At 43.7% G+C, this 20,185-nt stretch overlaps 1 protein-coding gene across 8 annotated transcripts in view; it reads left to right on the top strand.

Annotated features, from left to right (window-relative positions):
* LOC109562119 (protocadherin alpha-13) overlaps positions 1–20,185 on the top strand; it is a 209,897-nt gene that overhangs the window by 25,117 nt on the left and 164,595 nt on the right. The window contains exon 1 of one of the 8 annotated variants that reach the window (XM_070793727.1): positions 13–2,586. The exons of 3 other annotated variants lie outside the window; for them this stretch is intronic. In XM_070793727.1, coding sequence (XP_070649828.1) covers positions 232–2,586 — 2,355 coding nt within the window. In that variant the 5' untranslated portion in view covers positions 13–231. Of the gene's footprint in view, positions 1–12; positions 2,587–6,531; positions 12,601–12,652; positions 17,752–20,185 lie in introns of those variants that run through there. 4 more of the 8 variants (XM_070793728.1, XM_070793718.1, XM_070793729.1 and 1 more) reach the window with 4 other exon arrangements.

Genomic DNA, 20,185 nt, shown 5'->3' on the forward strand with positions numbered 1-20,185 from the left:
CCTCCACATGATGGCGCTGGAAACCGCAAGTTTAGTGTTTTTCTTTTTTTAAACAACAAAGGAATACAGAGAGTTTATTTTCCTGAGAAAGGAAAAGAGCCACTCCATTTTTTCACTCTGCTGCTGAAGCATAAAAGGTGAGCAAATACAAAATTGTATAAAATTGGGAATTAAATTTCCAAGAGCTATATGGTAGTGCAATAGGTATTTGAAAGTTGATACAAATTTGCGATGGTATATTCTCAGAGAAAAAGTCCAGGATCTCAGCGTCTGCTGCTATCGCTTCTGCTCCTCGTAGCCTGGGAGTCGGGGAGTGGCCAGGTCCAATACTCTGTTTCCGAGGAGGCCAAACACGGCACCTTCGTGGGCCGCATCGCCCAGGACCTGGGACTGGAGCTGGCAGAGCTGGTGCCTCGCCTCTTCCGGATTGCATCCAAAGGCCGCAGAGACCTTCTGGAGGTAAATCTGCAGAATGGCATTTTGTTTGTGAATTCTCGGATCGACCGGGAGGAGCTGTGCGGGCGGAGAGCGGAATGCAGCATCCACCTGGAGGTGATCGTGGACCGGCCACTGCAGGTGTTCCATGTGGAGGTGGAGGTGAAGGACATTAACGACAACCCGCCAAGGTTCTTGCGACAAGAACAAACACTATTTATACTAGAGTCAAGAAGAGCGGATTCCCGGTTTCCGCTAGAGGGCGCGTCTGATATGGATATCGGAAGAAACGCAGAATTGAGATACAAGTTACAAGCAAATGAGTATTTTGACTTGGATGTTAAAACAAACGAAGAGGAAACAAACTTTTTAGAACTAGTTTTGAAGAAACTAGTAGATAGGGAAGAAATGCAAGAACATCGTTTATTGCTGATTGCAATTGATGGAGGAAAACCTGAACTAACAGGTACAGTTCAGTTATTGATCAATGTTTTGGATGCGAATGATAATGCTCCAGAATTTGATAAATCAGTTTATAATGTCAGATTACTGGAAAATGCACCGAATGGGACACTTGTTATTAAACTGAACGCCTCAGATGCAGATGAGGGTATTAATAAGGAAATAATGTATCTCTTTAACAACCTTGTTCTTGACAATGTAAAATCTAAATTTGCGATCAATTCTAATAGTGGGGAAATAATAGTTACAGGAAAACTGGATTACGAAGACTGTAATTTATATGAAATTAATATTGATGCTGTTGATAAAAGTTCATTCCCATTAACTGGACACTGCAAAGTAATAGTGAAATTGCTGGATGAAAATGATAATATCCCAGAGATGGTCATAACCTCCCTATCTCTGCCTGTGCAAGAGGACGCTCCACTGGGCACTGTCATTGCCCTGATCAGTCTATCAGACCTCGACTCTGGTGCCAACGGACAGATCACCTGCTCTGTGACGCCTGATGTTCCTTTTAAGCTGGTGTCCACTTTCAAAAATTACTATTCATTGGTGCTGGACAGCGACTTGGATCGTGAGCGCCTGGCGAACTATGATGTGGTGCTGACTGCGAGAGATGGGGGCTCGCCTGCCTTGTCCACCACGACCAGCGTGTCCGTGGAGGTAGCCGACGTGAACGACAATGCACCCGCGTTCACGCAGCCAGAGTACACCGTATTCGTGAAGGAGAACAACCCGCCTGGCTGCCACATCTTCACCGTGTCGGCGCGAGACGCGGACGCGCAGGAGAACGCGCTGGTGTCCTACTCGTTGGTGGAACGACGCGTGGGCGAACGCGCGCTGTCGAGCTACGTGTCGGTGCACGCGGAGAGCGGCAAGGTGTATGCGCTGCAGCCGCTGGACCACGAGGAGCTGGAGCTGCTGCAGTTCCAGGTGAGCGCGCGCGACGCGGGCGTGCCGCCCCTGGGCAGCAACGTGACGCTGCAGGTGTTCGTGCTGGACGAGAACGACAACGCGCCTGCACTGCTGCCGCCCGGGTCAGGCAGAGGACCCAGCGCGGTGAGCCAGGTGGTGGCGCGGTCGGTGGGCGCGGGCCACGTGGTGGCGAAGGTGCGCGCGGTGGACGCGGACTCGGGCTACAACGCGTGGCTGTCGTACGAGCTGCAGCCGGCGGGGGGTGGCGCAAGCAGCCCATTCCGCGTGGGGCTATACACTGGCGAGATCAGCACGACGCGTGCCCTGGACGAGGCGGACGCGCCGCGCCAGCGCCTGCTGGTGCTGGTGAAGGACCACGGCGAGCCGGCGCTGACGGCCACGGCCACCGTGCTGCTGTCGCTGGAGGACAGCGGCCAGGCGCCCAAGGCCTCTTCGCGGGCGTTGTCTGGTGCAGCCGGCGCAGAGACGGCGTTAGTGGATATGAACGTGTATCTGATCATCGCCATCTGCGCGGTATCCAGCCTGTTGGTGCTCACGCTACTGCTGTACACGGCGCTGCGGTGCTCGGCGCCGCCTAGCGAGGGCGCGTGTGGACCCGGGAAGCCCAGGCTGGTGTGCTCCAACGCAGTGGAGAGCTGGTCTTACTCGCAGGAGAGGCGACAGAGGGTGTGCTCTGGGGAGGGGCCGCCCAAGACCGACCTCATGGCCTTCAGTCCTAGCCTGCCTCAGGGTCCTATCTCTACGGACACAGTGAGTCTCAAAAACCTTATAGAAAATTTTCATTATGTGCTGCTGCTGCTACTGCTAAGTCGCTTCAGTCGTGTCCGACTCTGTGCGACCCCATAGACGGCAGCCCACCAGAATCCCCCGTCCCTGGGATTCTCCAGGCGAGAGTACTGGAGTGGGTTGCCATTGCCTTCTCCAGATTTTCGTTATGTATTTAATATTAAATATTTAATATCCTTTATCTTCTCTTTTCATTTTTAAAGTATGGCTTTATAAGTAGTTATTGTATCCTTTTAGGTATAAATTCTCTTGGTACTAATTAATTTCTCTATACTTACAGTTATGATTAAAATTTACTTTGTTGAAGACAACTGCTTTGCACTATATTGTTTATTTCAGTAACAATGCCCTTTTTATGAGGTTTAAAGGCTTGAGTTAATGAACTGGTTTTCAGTTCACCATAGAAAATGTTTCCATAATTAAATTTTTAGTGAACATTTCAATTTTCAAATTTTAATAAGTGTTATAGGAAGATACTTGTAAGATACATTCTTGGTGTTTTCATTTATTGTCAACGTCCAGTATTGTAACTACATAGAAATATTGTAACATGTCGTGTCAACTTGCTCTTTTTTCCTCCACTGACTATCCATTATTTGGTTTTGTTGGTTTGCTTGATTTTGTTCGTTTGTGGTGGGTCTTCTTTGCTGCCCTTGGCCTTTCTCTAGTTTCTGAGAGTGCTACCTTCTAGTTGTGGTGCGCAGGCTTCTCACTGCTATGGCTTCTCTTGTTGCGGAGCACGGGCTTTAGGATGTGCCAACCTTAGTAGTTGCGACTAGAGAGCTGTTTAGCGTGGGTTCAGTAGTCATGGCCCACAGGCTTACTTACTCCAGGGCAGGTTCTTAACCACTAGAACACCAGGGAAGCCCCTATTTGAGAAATTTCATTCAGTTCAGTTCAGTCGCTCAGTCATGTCTGACTCTTTGTGACCCCATGAATCGCAGCATGCCAGGCCTCCCTGTCCATCACCAACTCCCGGAGTTCACTCAGACTCACGTCCATTGAGTCGGTGATGCCATCCAGCCATCTCATCCTCTGTCGTCCCCTTTTCCTCCTGTCTCCAACCCCTCCCAGCATCAGAGTCTTTTCCAATGAGTCAACTCTTTGCATGAGGTGGCCAAAGTACTGGAGTTTCAGCTTTAGCATCAGTCCTTCCAAGGAACACCCAGGGCTGATCTCCTTTAGAATGGACTGGCTGGATCTCCTTGCAGTCCAAGGGACTCTCAAGAGTCTTTTCCAACACCACAGTTCAAAAGCATCAATTCTTCAGTGCTCAGCTTTCTTCACAGTCCAACTCTCATATCCATACATGACCACTGGAAAAACCATAGCCTTGACTAGATGGACCTTTGTTGGCAAAGTAATGTCTCTGCTTTTCAATATGCTATCTAGGTTGGTCATAACTTTCCTTCCAAGGAGTAAGCGTCTTTTAATTTCATGGCTGCAGTCACCATCTGCAGTGATTTTGGAGCCCCCCAAAATAAAGTCTGACACTGTTTCCACTGTTTCCCCATCTATTTGCCATGAAGTGATGGGACCAGATGCCATAATCTTCGTTTTTTGAATATTGAGTTTTAAGCCAACTTTTTCACTCTCCTCTTACACTTTCATCAAGAGGCTTTTGAGTTCCTCTTCACTTTCTGCCATAAGGGTGGTATCATCTGCATATCTGAGGTTATTGATATTTCTCCCGGCAATCTTGATTCCAGCATGTGCTTCTTCCAGCCCAGTGTTTCTCATGATGTACTCTGCATATAAGTTAAATAAGCAGGGTGACAGTACACAAATTGAATTAGTGTTTCTAGTAATATTTGTGCATTGAATGACTCTTTTAAGTCTTGTTAAATGTTAGCCTTGGCATATTCATGGTGAGTTTGATATTTATAATTTAAAATTTTTAGCTCTAGTGGCTTAATTTTATTCATTTTTATTATAAAATATATTTCATGATTTAAAATGTTTTAAATGTGTCCATTCCACCTCCAACATCAAGCCACTTAATCAGTTCAGTTCAATTCAGTCACTCAGTTGTGTCTGACTCTTTGCAACCCCATAGATTACAGCACGCCAGGCCTCCCTGTCCATCACCAACTCCTGGAGTCCACTCAAACTCATGTCCATAGAGTTGGTGAGGCCATCCAACCATCTCATCCTCTGTCTTCCCCTTCTCCTCCTGCCTTCAATCTTTCCCAGCATCAGGGTCTTTTCCAATGAGTCAGTTCTTCTCATCAGGTAGCCAAAGTATTGGAGTTTCAGCTTCAACATCAGTCCTTCCAATGTATATTCAGGACTGATTTCCTTTAGGATGGACTTGTTGGATCTCCTTGCAGTCCAAGGGACTCTCAAGAGTGTTCTCCAACACCATAGTTCACAAGCATCAATTCTTCAGTGCTCAGCTTTCTTTATAGTCCAACTCTCACATCCATACATGACTACTGGAAAAACCATAGCTTTAACTTGTTGGCAAAGTAATGTTTCTGCTTTTTAATATGCTGTCTTTGTTGGTCATAGCTTTTCTTCCAGGGAGCAAGTGTCTTTTCATTTCATGGCTGTAGTTACCATCTGCAGTGATTTTGGAGCCCCCCCCCAAAATAAAGTCTCTCATTGTTTCCATTGTTTACAGATCACATAACTGTTGAAGCCTGGCTTGGAGAATTTTGCGTATTACTTTGCTAGTGTGTGAGATGAGTGCAATTGGGCAGTAGTCTGAACATTTTTTGGCATTGACTTTCTTTGGGATTGGAATGAAAACCGACCTTTTCCAATCCTTTGGCCACTGCTGAGTTTTCCAAATTTGCTGGCATATTGAGTGCAGCACTTTCTCAGCATCATCTTTTAGGATTTGAAATAGCTCAACTGAAATTCCATCACCTCCACTAGCTTTGTTCATAGTGATGCTTCCCAAAGCCCACTTGATTTCACATTCCCGGATGTCTGGCTCTAGTCCAATGATCACACCAGTGTGGTTATCTGGGTCATGAAGATCTTTTTTGTTTAGTTCTTCTGTATATTCTTGCCACCTCTTAATATCTTTTTCTTTCTGTTAGATCCATACCATTTCTGTCCTTTATTGTGCCCATGTTTGCATAAAATGTTCCCTTGGTATCTCTTTTTCCTGAAAAGATTTCTAGTCTTTCCCTTTCTATTGTTTTCCTCTATTTCTTTGCATTGATCATTGAGGAAGGCTTTCTTATCTCTCCTTGCTGTTCTTTGGAACTCTGCATTCAGCTGCTTTTATCATTCCTTTTCTCCTTTACCTTCAGTTTCTCTTCTTTTCTGAGCTATTTGTAAGGCCTCCTCAGACAATCATTTTTCCTTTTTGCATTTCTTTTTCTTCAGGATGGTCTTGATCACTGCCTCCTGTACATGAGCCTGTACAAGAACAATCCATAGTTCTTCAGGCACTCTATCAGATCTAATCCCTTGAATCCATATGTCACTTCTACTGTATAATTGTAAAGGATTTGATTTAGGTCATACCTGAATGGTCTAGTGGTTTTCCTTACTTTCTTCAATTTAAGTCTGAATTTTGCGATAAGGAGTTCATGATCTGAGCTACAGTCAGCTCCTGGCCTTGTTTTTGCTGACTGTATAGAGCTTCCTCATCTTTGGCTGCAAAGAATATAATCAATCTGATTTCGGTATTGACCATCTGGTGATGTCCATGAGTAAAGTCTTCTCTTGTGTTGTTGGAAGAGGGTGTTTGCTATGACCAGTGTGTTCTCTTGGAAAAACTCTTTTGTTAGCTTTTGCCGTTCTTCATTTTGTACTCCAAGGCCAAATTTGCCTGTTACTCTAGGTATCTCTTGACCTCTTTTGCATTCCAGTCCCCTATGATGAAAAGGGCATCTTTTTGTGTGTTAATTCTAGAAGGTCTTGTAGGTCTTCATAGAACCAATCAACTTCAGCTTCTTCAGCATTACTGGTTGGGACATAGACTTGGATTACTGTGATATTGAATGGTTTGCCTTGGAAATGAACAGAGATCATTTGGTCGTTTTTGAAGTTGCACCCAAGTATTGTATTTCTGACTCTCTTGTTGATTATGAGGGCTACTCCATTTCTTCTAAGGGATTCTTGCCCAAAGTAGTAGATATAATGGTCATTTGAGTTAAATTCGCCCATTCCAGTCCATTTTAGTTCACTGATTCCTAAAATGTCAGTGTTCACTCTAGCCATCTCCTGTTTGATCACTTCCAATTTACCTTCATTCATGGACCTAACATTCCAGGTTCCTATGCAATATTGTACCTTACAGGATCGGACTTTACTTCTATTACCAGTCACATCCACCACTGGGCATTGTTTTTGCTTTGGCTCCATCTCTTCATTTTTTCTGGAGTTATTTCTCCACTCTTCTCCAGTAGTGTTTTGGGCACCTACCGACCTGGGGAGTTCATCTTTCAGTGTCATTTTTTTTGCCTTTTCATACTGTTCATGGGGTTCTCAAGGCAAGAATACTGAAGTGGTTTGCCATTCCCTTCTCCAGTGGACCACGTTTTGTCAGAACTCTCCACCATATACCTGCTCAAATATTTCAAATGTTCTAATTTCTTGGTTATTCTCCTAGAGAATTTTTTATATACAAATAAACTCTTTTCTTCCACTTTAAAACATAATGTTTGTATTGATTTTCCTTTCCTCATTCATTTAATATAGTTTGTCTATTACTTAAGGAGATTTTTCACTCTTTTTTCTAGTCCATGTTGTCCCATTTTGCAGCTGTATCATAATTCCCAACACCAATGTTAAATGGAGGAATGATTAATTATGCTCTTATTTTTTATTTTTCAATTCACAAATTATTATATTGGTGAGAAATAATTGTGAATTCCCACAGCTGGGAAAATCTTAACTTTTCTTTTTTAGTTAGAAGACATTTGCTTTTATTGTTGCCTTTTGTTTTTAGATTAAAAACTACTGTATGATATAAACATCCCTCTTGACTTTATTGTTTACTAATATATTTTTTTACAACAGAGCCATACATTTTATCTGATATAGGCAATAGTGCTCTTCATATCAAATACAGAGAACTATTTTTCTACACTTTTTGAAAAAACAGTATGGGCTTAGGCAGTAATAAATATTCCACGTTTCATATGACAAAATGCCAATTTCCCTTTTTATTGCTTTTTCTATTTCTATATATTCTCACATATATTTAATTCTTAAATATATTTATAACATATTATTTAAACATTTCTAATACCTCATTACTTTTGGGAAGTCCTATAAATGGAGAAGGCATTCTCATCATTGTGTGAATTTGTAGTTACCAGTTGTCAGCTTTTTAAAAATCAAGTTAATTGAGTTTTGAAATATAAACTCTTTGATTTATAACTAAAATTTTTCTTTGCTGGGGAGGAAGCTGTTAATAAACTTCTTTTTTTCTGTACATAATCTTTTTCCTTGACTAGATGAACTATTTGAGTTAATAACTGAACAAAAATATAAGATATTTCTTATGAGGAGACCAGTATTTCCCTTTTCCAAATTAACTTATTTTGCATATATTATTTCAGTAACATTGTATAATTTTCTACCTGGAGCCAATAAATAGAATTATTGCTACTCTTCCAATTAATCAGATTATATTAGCAACCTTATGGAAATTGCTAGGAACTTCAATAGAAAGAGAAAGTTGATACTTTAACTATGTTAGATGTTGGTATTCAAAGAGACTCTTCATTTAGGGCAGCAATTTATGAAATACCTTAACCACTATAGAAAACTTTCAACTAACAAGACTATATGGCAATATAGATTTTGTCAAGGCTTATCTTCCTGTAAGCAAAGGAATCTTTTGCTTGGGGGGCTTAGTATTGGTTAGCAAATGAACTCTTTACTTACTAAAAATAATTGTAATAGAAAGTCAGTGATAAGAACTACTACTTATCAGTATAAATATTAGATATAGGATATGTTATGTAATTTATGTAAGGTGTTCTCATGTTGGGGATACTTTGTATTACAGTTGTCTGTGAGGATTATACAAGTATATCAGAATTCTGGAGAAGGGTGAGTGTTGGTGTGTGTTTATTTGAAAAATCTTTTTATGACTTTCATTGTATCATTTAGAGAAAGAGTTTAATTATCTACAGTTGATGACAGTAAGGATGAATTCATAGTAAAATTGACATTTTGGTATGACTTTGATATGAGTGGAGCATTTTTTACAGGTAAAGGTGTAGATAATTTTTAAAAATTGAACAAAGATTGTATTGAGGAAGAAGGCAAGTAAGTGATCTATGTTGTCTGCAAAATAGAGATCATATTGGAAAATAGTTAAAAATAACACCAGAAATGTTGGCTTGTGATCACATCTCAGGTCACATAGAAGTGATTCTAACATCTTGGAATTTATTTGTTTAGTGCAATCCAATAAAAGCTGTACCCATGAAGATAAATATGGTGGTATGTGAAAAGACAGATGGGCTATATTACAACTTTGAATAGGACAAGTAGGGGACATGGAGTAATTAAAAAAAAAATCCACAGAGGTGACATGTAAAATGTTAATGCCATTAAATAAAAGGTGAATTTAAGGGTTTGAATTTGAGGAGTATTATTAATTTATCTTCATAACCTTTAAATTGTAATAAAATTATTTTCTGGGAGTTATCAGCATGTATAGGTAAAAATGATTATCACAACCATTGAAAAGAGGAAGGAAGATGTGAATTGGGGAATACCTTCAATAAAAGTCTTGCTTGAAATGTTGGAAGTGGATAAGAACATTTTAATGAAATCATGTAAGAGCTTGAAGTCGAAAGAAAAGGATAAGGTCATTTAGGAGCAGCTGAAGGATCAAAGCAGCAAAGCACAATAGGTAGAAATTCCACAAGATTTTGCAGTGATGGAGAAGTATGCAAAGGAAAACGTTTTGAGGCGGAGACCTAATGGAAGCTGTAGAGAAATTAAGAAATGCTGTAAAGATTATGTTCCCAAATTTTCATCCTCCATTATTAAATAAAAGAAACATTATTAGGAGCAGTTGATGTTCATTGAACAAAGAAAGAACGAACTTTGATCATGTATAAGGTCTTTAAAATTTGGGTAAAATTTTTTACTTTAAAATTACATTCTTTTATCAGAGCAAAATATAATAGCATATCTTGTGACAGAAATATATGCACATGTTCTCTACACAAAATATGGAGGATAATTTGCACTTCTAATTCCCACTTAAACTTTCTAAACTGGTTGATACAGTTTTTACATTACTAGAAGGAAAGTTGTTTCACTCTGAGTATTCTGAACTCTTACTCTAAACTAATAAGGCAAATGAGATATTTATAAACATGAGGAGATTTACTATAAAAGTAAGGCAAAAGACATATATATGTATAATATATATAGCATGAATTCACTTCTTACCCTTTGGAGCCGCATGATGTCGCTGTCTACCATGAATACACGAGCTGTTATTCAAGTCCATTCCTCCCATTATTGCATCCTTCCAAGAGTGCTGAATGATGGCAGTCGCAGAAGAATGGAATTAACAGACTCGGGATCATACAATATTTCATCTTAATGCCTAGACAAGATTTCCTGATGGAAATAAACCAGCAAGTATTTGAAATGGTTATTACATCTGAAGGTCGACTGAGATCCCGGTGTTTGATGCTCTCGCTTCTGCTTCTTGCAGCCTGGGAAGCAGGGAGCGGCCAGGTCCACTACTCGGTCCCGGAGGAGGCCAAACACGGCACCTTCGTGGGTCGCATTGCCCAGGACCTGGGACTGGAGCTGGCGGAACTGGTTCCCCGCCTGTTTCGGGTGGCATCCAAAGGCCGCGGGGACCTTCTGGAGGTAAATCTGCAGAATGGCATTTTGTTTGTGAATTCTCGGATCGACCGGGAAGAGCTGTGCGGACGGAGCGCAGAGTGCAGCATCCACCTGGAGGTGATCGTGGACCGGCCGCTGCAGGTGTTCCATGTGGAGGTGGAGGTGAAGGACATTAACGACAACCCGCCTGTGTTCCCGGTAAAGGAACAAAGAGTGTTGATTTCCGAATCTAGGCTGCCAGATTCTTTGTTTCCACTAGAGGGCGCATCGGATGCAGATGTGGGGTCAAATTCTATTTTAACCTACAGACTCACTTCCAACGAAAATTTCGCACTGGATGTGAAAACAAACAGTGATGACAGTACACAAATTGGGCTCGTGTTAAGGAAATCCTTGGACAGAGAGGAAGTGCCCGAACATAACTTACTCCTCATGGCCACTGACCAAGGCAAACCTGAGCTCACTGGCACTGTTCAGCTGCTGATTACCGTACTGGATGTGAATGACAATGCTCCCAGTTTTGGACAATCTGAATACGAAGTAAAAATCTTTGAAAACTCAGATAACGGAACAATAGTTATCCGAGTGAATGCTTCTGATAGGGATGAAGGAGCGAATGGGGAAATATCATATTCTTTTAATAATCTTGTTCCAGCCACTGTTAGTAACCAGTTTAGAATAGATGCGAATACTGGAGAAATAGTTATTCAAGGGAACTTAGATTTTGAAAATATGAATTTATACAAAATCCGTATTGAAGCGACGGACAAAGGCCACCCTCCCATGGCTGGTCATTGCACCGTTTTAGTGAAAGTCTTGGATAAAAATGATAACGTCCCTCAGATTGCGTTGACTTCCTTATCCTTGCCCGTCCGAGAGGATGCTCAATTAGGTACTGTCATAGCCCTAATTAGCGTGTCCGATCTGGACTCAGGTCCCAATGGGCAGGTGACCTGCTCTCTGACGCCCTATGTTCCCTTCAAACTTGTGTCCACCTTCAAGAATTACTATTCACTAGTGCTGGATAGCATCTTGGACCGAGAAAAGGTGGCTAACTATGAAGTGGTTGTGACCGCAAGGGACCGGGGCTCGCCTTCGCTGTCGGCCACGGCCAGCATGTCCGTGGAGGTGGCCGACGTGAACGACAACGCGCCCGCATTCGCGCAGCCCGAGTACACGGTGTTTGTGAAGGAGAACAACCCGCCTGGCTGCCACATCTTCACCGTGTCGGCGCGAGACGCGGACGCTCAGGAGAACGCGCTGGTGTCGTACTCGCTGGTGGAGCGACGCGTGGGCGAGCGCGCGCTGTCGAGCTACGTGTCGGTGCACACGGAGAGCGGCAAGGTGTACGCGCTGCAACCGCTGGACCACGAGGAGCTGGAGCTGCTGCAGTTCCAGGTGAGCGCGTGCGACGCGGGCGTGCCGCCCCTGGGCAGCAACGTGACGCTGCAGGTGTTCGTGCTGGACGAGAACGACAACGCGCCTGCACTGCTGCCGCCCGGGTCTGGCAGAGGACCCAGCGCGGTGAGCCAGGTGGTGTCGAGGTCCGTGGGCGCGGGCCACGTGGTGGCAAAGGTGCGCGCGGTGGACTCTGACTCGGGCTACAACGCATGGCTGTCGTACGAGCTGCAGCCGGCGGCGGGTGGCGCGAGCAGCCCGTTCCGCGTGGGGCTGTACACCGGCGAGATCAGCACGACGCGCGCCCTGGACGAGGCGGACGCGCCGCGCCAGCGCCTGCTGGTGCTGGTGAAGGACCACGGCGAGCCGGCGCTGACGGCCACGGCCACCGTGCTGCTGTCGCTGGAGGACAGCGGCCAGGCGCCCAAGGCCTCTTCGCGGGGGTTGTCTGGTGAAGCTGGCACAGAAACGGCGTTAGTGGATGTGAATGTGTACCTGATCATCGCCATCTGCGCGGTGTCCAGCCTGTTGGTGCTTACACTGCTGCTGTACACGGCGCTGCGGTGCTCGGCGCCGCCCACCGAGGGCGCGTGCGGGCCCGTGAAGCCCAGGCTGGTGTGCTCCAGCGCGGTGGGGAGCTGGTCTTACTCTCAGCAGAAGCAGCAGAGGGTGTGCTCTGGGGAGGGGCCGCCCAAGACCGACCTCATGGCCTTCAGTCCCAGCCTACCAGCCTGTCCAGTAGTGGCGGATATGGGCGAGCATCAGGATTTAAAGGATGACTGTCTTTTCAAAGTAAGTCTGAGTTTTCATAATTAACAGTTGATTTTTAAAAACTGTTTTGATTATTTTCCTTGGGTTTATGTTTAAATTTTCCTATTTCAACCAATTGAGTAATTTTGCATTATATACATCTTTTCTTCTTCGTTAATTATTATAATCTCTGGTTTTTTAAACTTGAGTAGAGTGGAATCAGACATTATTAAAACATCATTCTACATGTCAAGATTTTTGTCTCAAAACTCAAAATTTCCTTAGATAACCATTTGTGATACATTAAAAAATGCATTGGTAGTATTTTTCCTTATTAATATTGTAGACTTTGATTACTTTGCATTTGAACTTCAGGAGAGTTATTTCACACTCATTTTAATTGATATATTATTTCAACATCACTTTATTATAGTTTTATCTTTCAGCTTCCTCCTTCCTTCCTTTCCTTCTATCTCTCTTCTTTGATGCTTCTGTTTAGCCAACACTTTTGATTATCCACTTTGTTTAATGACTGTCTTCATCATATCTTAAATCTATATCCCTTTTTGGGCCTGGTGATTCCAAGAGTCCAAGAGTCTGTAGTGCTCATTTACTGTTGGCCTTTTAAACTATTTAGAGACAAAGTACATAATAATAGTTATCCTGATAACTAATATCCTTCTTTTAAAAATTTTATTTATTTATTGCCTTGCTGGATCTTCATTACTGTGTGGGTTTTTCTCTAGTTTTTGGGAGCAAGGGTGACTCTCTAGCTGTGGAGCATGGGCTTCTCATTGTAGAGGTTTCTCTTGTTGCAGATCACAGGTTCTAGAGCTGGTGGGCTCGGTATTTGCAGCTCCTGGACTCTAGTGCACAGGCTCAATAGTAGTGGTTCATGGGCTTAATTGCTCTGGGCATGTGGGATCTTCCTGAATCAGGGATTGAACCCATGTCTCCTGCTTTAGCAGGCAGATTCTTTACCTTTGAGCCTCCAGTGAGGCCCAGAATACTTCTGATTGGGATGAAAAAGTGAATGGGGAAATTTCACACTCTTTCAACTACCATATGATACCCATGTTATTGCTCAGCTTATCAGGGATCCAAATATTTGACAATAATTTAATAGAATGTGGAACTTGACCAAGTAAATTCATGTAAAATGTGCACTGAGTTCTTAGACACTGAAAACCCTGTATTTATGTTTGACTTTTATTTGGTGGGCTCCTTTTCATGGAGAGTTTATTTCTTCTAATTTAATGCTTTCATTATTCATTCTGTATTATGATTTAAAGTATTCACCATTTCTCTACATGCAAGAAATGGATAGTAGTGTTAATTTTTGTAAGTTTTGAAAATGATGCTGTGACAAGAATCATTGAGTTAACAAGACCCAGGCCCTGGCTTCAAGAAGTTGGTAGAAAAATAAAGATACCTGTCATACATAAATATGATCATCTTAGAAGGCTGAATATTATAACAGGTACAAGAAATGTAAATCACTCTGAGTGGATTGAACAGAAATAAATGCCTATTTTTCTTTTTGAAGAAGCCCTTCAAGAGGTATGATATTTTTAGCGGTTTGTAAATGGAAAAGTTTCCTTTGAGAGAATACTGAGTATAATAGGTATTCTTGGGAACAGAGGAACTTAAAGAAATGAGTACATACAAAATCCCAAATGTGCCTGGACATAGAGAATAGTCTGTTTTGGTTAAAACATATGATTCCCATAGGAAAGAGTATGCGATAAAGCAGGAAAAATAATGTGAGAAAAATTTCTTGGGTAATTTGAGTACTTCACTAAGAAATTTTGACTCACCTCTCATTATTTGAAAGCTATAAAAAATGTGAATCAATAGGAATAAAAGGTGTTTTTCACTAAGATGACTGCCAGGATTAAGAGAAGGATAAAGGAGTTGTGACAAGATGAAACAATAAGAAGCTATTGCAATAATTCAGGACAGCAATAATATTTAAAACCCATTTAGGCACAGGTAAAACTTGGAAAGCATTAGAATACAGATGTTAATTATTTTACTTGCATTGGGAACATAGGGGTGAAATATTTTTTTAAAAAAAACACCTCACTCTATTAAGTGGAAGTAAAAAGGATAAAACACCACAAGCTTGATTAAAGTCTGCTTTCTTAAGAAAAGAATGTGGATTATTTCCTTATATTCCTTGCTTCCCCAAACAAACAACCTTTCTAAGTTTTTCTTCCATTAGATTCTTGAGATCCTGCGTCCCTAGAGAGACCAGGAATTTTCTTAAAATAAATTGAATTTTATTTCAGAAAAATTGAATTTTCTGAACTGTGAACTAAGGATTTTAAAATTTAGTATTGCTAACATAATTCAATTTGTCATTAATATTTTTATCCTAATTTTAAACGTTTTGTAAAGAACATATTTTCAAGGCATGAGGAAGCCACAATTATGGTCATATTAAATATTAGGCACATAAATCTTCTAATAAGGCCTTAAGCAAGCATGAGAAATATGGTCCTACACTTTAAGAAAAATAAAGAAAAATTCAGAGGTTGAAATAAAACCTCGTGTCCTAATAATACAAAGCTGATTTTTTAATTCGTACTTACTATTTGGGCCACATGATGTCGCTCTTTACTGTGAAATTCTCTCAATTCAAGACAGAATTAAGTCACATTGGAAAGAGTCTCCACTCTGTTTTAATATTCGGAGGTTGAACAATGGCGAACACATCATGAAAATAAAGAGGGGATAAGAAGATTCCTCTAAATTTTGGAACAAGATACACTGATTGGAAGAAAATCCCAATAATTTGAGATGTACTCAAATCTAGGCGACTTGGGGAACCGGCAGCTATTGCTATTTTTTATAATTCTCTCGATCTGCAAGACAGCAAGTGGCCAGGTCCGCTACTCGGTCTTGGAAGAAGCCAAACACGGCACCTTCGTGGGCCGAATCGCCCAGGACCTGGGACTGGAGCTGGAGGAGCTGGTGCCGCGCCTGTTCCGGGTGGCGTCCAAAGGCCGCGGGGACCTTCTGGAGGTAAATCTGCAGAATGGCATTTTGTTTGTGAATTCTCGAATCGACCGAGAGGAGCTGTGCGGGCGGAGCGCGGAGTGCAGCATTCACTTGGAGGTGATCGTGGACCGGCCGCTGCAGGTGTTCCATGTGGAGGTGGAGGTGAAGGACATTAACGACAATCCTCCTGTGTTCCAGGGGACACAAAAGAATCTGTTTATCGCTGAATCCAGGCCGCTTGACTTTCGGTTTCCACTAGAGGGCGCCTCCGACGCAGATATCGGGGAGAACGCTCTGTTGACTTACAGGCTGAGCTCCAGTGAGTATTTCTCTCTGGAGGTACCAACCACCGACCAACAGGTAAAACCTCTCAGTCTTGTATTACGCAAACCTTTAGACAGGGAAGAATCTCCGGAACTTCATTTAGTGCTCACGGCCACTGACAGAGGCAAACCTGAGCTGACTGGCACCGTTCAGTTACTCATCAACGTGCTGGACGCCAATGACAATGCTCCAGTTTTTGATAGAACACTCTATGCTGTGAAATTAGCAGAAAATGTCCCTAATGGAACGTTGGTAATTAAACTTAACGCCTCAGATTTAGACGAAGGCTTGAATGCGGATATTATTTATTCATTCTCTAGTGACGCTTCTCCTGATATAAAATTTAAGTTCTACATAGACCCTGTAAGTGGGGAAATTACAGTTACAGGACACATCGATTTTGAAGAAAGAAAAACCTACAAAATTCGAGTAGAGGCGACTGATAAAGGTTACCTACCCTTGGCTGGTCACTGTACAGTTCTTGTGGAAGTTTTGGACGCTAATGACAATCCTCCAGTGTTGACAGTCACTTCCCTGTCCCTTCCTATCTCAGAGAATGCTCAGCCAGGCACAGTCATCACCTTGATTAACGTGTCTGACCGAGATTCTGGAGCAAATGGACAGGTGACCTGTTCTCTGACGCCTCATGTCCCCTTCAAGCTTGTGTCCACCTTCAAGAATTACTATTCGCTGGTCCTGGACAGTGCCTTGGATCGTGAGAGCGTAGCGAACTATGAAGTAGTAGTGACTGCGAGGGATGGGGGCTCGCCTTCGTTGTCGGCCACGGCCAGCGTGTCCGTGGAGGTGGCCGACGTGAACGACAATGCGCCCGCGTTCCCGCAGCCCGAGTACACGGTGTTCGTGAAGGAGAACAACCCGCCCGGCTGCCACATCTTCACCGTGTCGGCGCGAGACGCGGACGCTGAGGAGAACGCGCTGGTGTCGTACTCGCTGGTGGAGCGACGCGTGGGCGAGCGCGCGCTGTCGAGCTACGTGTCGGTGCACGCGGAGAGCGGCAAGGTGTACGCGCTGCAGCCGCTGGACCACGAGGAGCTGGAGCTGCTGCAGTTCCAGGTGAGCGCGCGCGACGCGGGCGTGCCGCCCCTAGGCAGCAACGTGACGCTGCAGGTATTCGTGCTGGACGAGAACGACAACGCGCCCGCGCTGCTCCCGCCCGGGTCTGGCGGAGGACCCAGCGCGGTGAGCCAGGTGGTGTCGAGGTCCGTGGGCGCGGGCCACGTGGTGGCGAAGGTGCGCGCGGTGGACTCTGACTCGGGCTACAACGCGTGGCTGTCGTACGAGCTGCAGCTGGCGGCAGGTGGCACACGCAGCCCGTTCCGCGTGGGGCTGTACACCGGCGAGATCAGCACGACGCGCGCCCTGGACGAGGCGGACGCGCCGCGCCAGCGCCTGCTGGTGCTGGTGAAGGACCACGGCGAGCCGGCGCTGACGGCCACGGCCACCGTGCTGCTGTCGCTGGAGGACAGCGGCCAGGCGCCCAAGGCCTCTTCGCGGGCGTTGTCTGGTGCAGCCGGCGCAGAGACGGCGTTAGTGGATGTGAACGTGTACCTGATCATCGCCATCTGCGCGGTGTCCAGCCTGTTGGTGCTCACGCTGCTGCTGTACACGGCGCTGCGGTGCTCGGCGCCGCCCAGCGAGGGCGCGTGCGGGCCCGTGAAGCCCAGGCTGGTGTGCTCCAGCGCGATGGGGAGCTGGTCTTACTCGCAGGAGAGGCGACAGAGGGTGTGCTCTGGGGAGGGGCCGCCCAAGACCGACCTCATGGCCTTCAGCCCCAGCCTGCCTCCATTCCCAGGTGCTGAAGCCATAGGCAAACAGCAAGACTTAAATGTTGATCATTGCACGGAAGTAAGTCTATTTACATTTATATTATAATTATTTACAATGAAATTTCAAATTTACTTTAAAACTATTTCATATATTTTCTTTTTAAAATGTATTGCCAATTTCACAGTTCTATATTCAAACATTATTGTGGTTTATAAATATCTACAATTAATCGTTAGTTTCCCCAGATTTATTGAGAAATAGTTGTTGTATAACATTCCCCATAAGGTGTGCTGCTGCTAAGTCACTTCAGTCGTGTCCGACTCTGTGGGACCCCAGAGACGGCAGCCCACCAGGCTCCCCGGTCCCTGGGATTCTCCAGGCAAGAATGCTGGAGTGGGTTGCCATTTCCTTCTCCAATGCATGAAAGTGAAAAGTGAAAGTGAAGTCGCTCAGTCGTGTCCAACTCTTAGTGACCTCATGGACTGCAGACTACCATGCTCCTCCGTCCATGGGATTTTCCAGGCAAGAGTACTGGAGTGGGGTGCCATTGCCTTCTTCACCCATAAGGTGTAAAAGATGATAATTTTATATACATACATATAGTAAATTTAGTTGCAATTTCTCAGTGCTATCAGACATTATTAACTATTTCCCCAAGTTAGATTTCTGGTCAAATTAAAATTTTCCTTGGATGAATTTCTTATTGGATATGATTTTATCCTTTGTAATACCTCACTTTATGAACACTCAGAACATCCAGTGTATATGTATTCCTCCACATAGCATTTAATTTTCATAATTACATATTGTGTGTACTTTTTAACCTTCACATGGTATATTCTGATAATATTGAAGTATTTTTTGGTGATTAGTTTTAATTTACTCACTTAAGATCAGAGTCCATACGTTTCATTTCATTTTCTTCTCTTTCTTACTGTTGGTATATAGATATACAGATATATCTACAACTCTATATGTACTATTTTCAACCCGGGTCTCCCATATTTGGGGTTATTCTTTACTGTGTAAGCCACCAGGGAAGCCTGTATTTATATAGAGTTTCTCTATTGGTATATCAAGCAGTTTAGTTATGTTGTTTTTCAGTTGCTAAGTCATGTGCAACTCTGCAACCTCATAAACTGCAGCACACCAGGCTTCCCTGTCCTTCATTATATCTGGGAGTTTGCTCTAACTCATGTCCATTGAGTCAGTGATGCTATCCAGCCATCTCATACTTTGTTGTCCCTTTCTCCTCTTGCCCTCAATCTTTCCCAGCATCAGGGTCTTTTCTAATGAGTCAGCTCTTTGGCTCTTCGCATCAGGTGCCCAAATATTGGAGCTTCAACATCAGTCCTTCCAATGAATATTCAGGGTTTATTTCCTTTAGGATTGACTGGTTTTATCTCCTTGCTGTCTAAGGGGTTCTCAAGAGTTTTCTCTAGCACCACAATTTGAAAGCATCAATTCTTCCACATTCAGCCTTCTTCATGGTCCAACTCTCACATGCATACGTGACTACTGAGAAAACCATAGCTTTGATTATCTGGACCTTTGTTGGCAAAGTGACATCTTTGCTTTTTAAGACACTGTCTAGCTTTGTAATAGCTTTCCTTCCAAAGAGCAAGTGTCTTTTAGTTTAATGGCTGCAGTCACCATCCACAGTGAATTTGGAGCCCAAGAAAATAAAATCTGTCACTATTTCCACATGGCTATTTGCCATGAAGTGATGGAACAGGATGCCACGATCTTAGTTTTTTGAATGTTGAGTTTCAAGCCAGCCTTTTCACTCTCCACTTTCACCCTCATCAAGAGGTTCTTTAGTTCCTCTTCGCTTTCTGTCATTAGAGTAATGTCGTCTGCATATCTGACTTTAGTTAACAGTTCAGTTCAGTTCAGTTCAGTCGCTCAGTCGTGTCTGACTCTTTGTGACCCCATGAATCACAGTACATCAGGCCTCCCCGTCTATCACCGACTCCCGGAGTTCACTCAGACTTACGTCCATTGAGTCAGTGATGCCGTCCAGCCATCTCATCCTCTGTCGTCCCCTTCTCCTCCTGCCCCCAATCCCTCCCAGCATCAGAGTCTTTTCCAATGAGTCAACTCTTCACACCAGGTGGCCAAAGTACTGGAGTTTCAGCTTTAGCATCATTCCTTCCAAAGAAATCCCAGGGCTGATCTCCTTCAGAAGGGACTGGTTGGATCTCCTTGTAGTCCAAGGGACTCTCAAGAGTCTTCTCCAACACCACACTTCAAAAGCATCAATTCTTCGGTGCTCAGCCTTCTTCACAGTCCAACTCTCACATCCATACATGACCACAGGAAAAACTATCGCCTTGACTAGATGGACCTTTGTTGGCAAAGAAATGTCTCTGCTTTTCAATATGCTATCTAGGTTGGACATAACTTTCCTTCCAAGGAGTAAGTGTCTTTTAATTTCATGGCTGCAGTCACCATCTGCACTGATTTTGGAGCCCAGAAAAATAAAGTCTGACTCTGTTTCCACTGTTTCCCC

The sequence above is a fragment of the Bos indicus genome, chromosome 7 (genome assembly GCF_029378745.1).
Source record: "Bos indicus isolate NIAB-ARS_2022 breed Sahiwal x Tharparkar chromosome 7, NIAB-ARS_B.indTharparkar_mat_pri_1.0, whole genome shotgun sequence".
Taxonomy (NCBI): Eukaryota; Metazoa; Chordata; class Mammalia; order Artiodactyla; family Bovidae; genus Bos; species Bos indicus.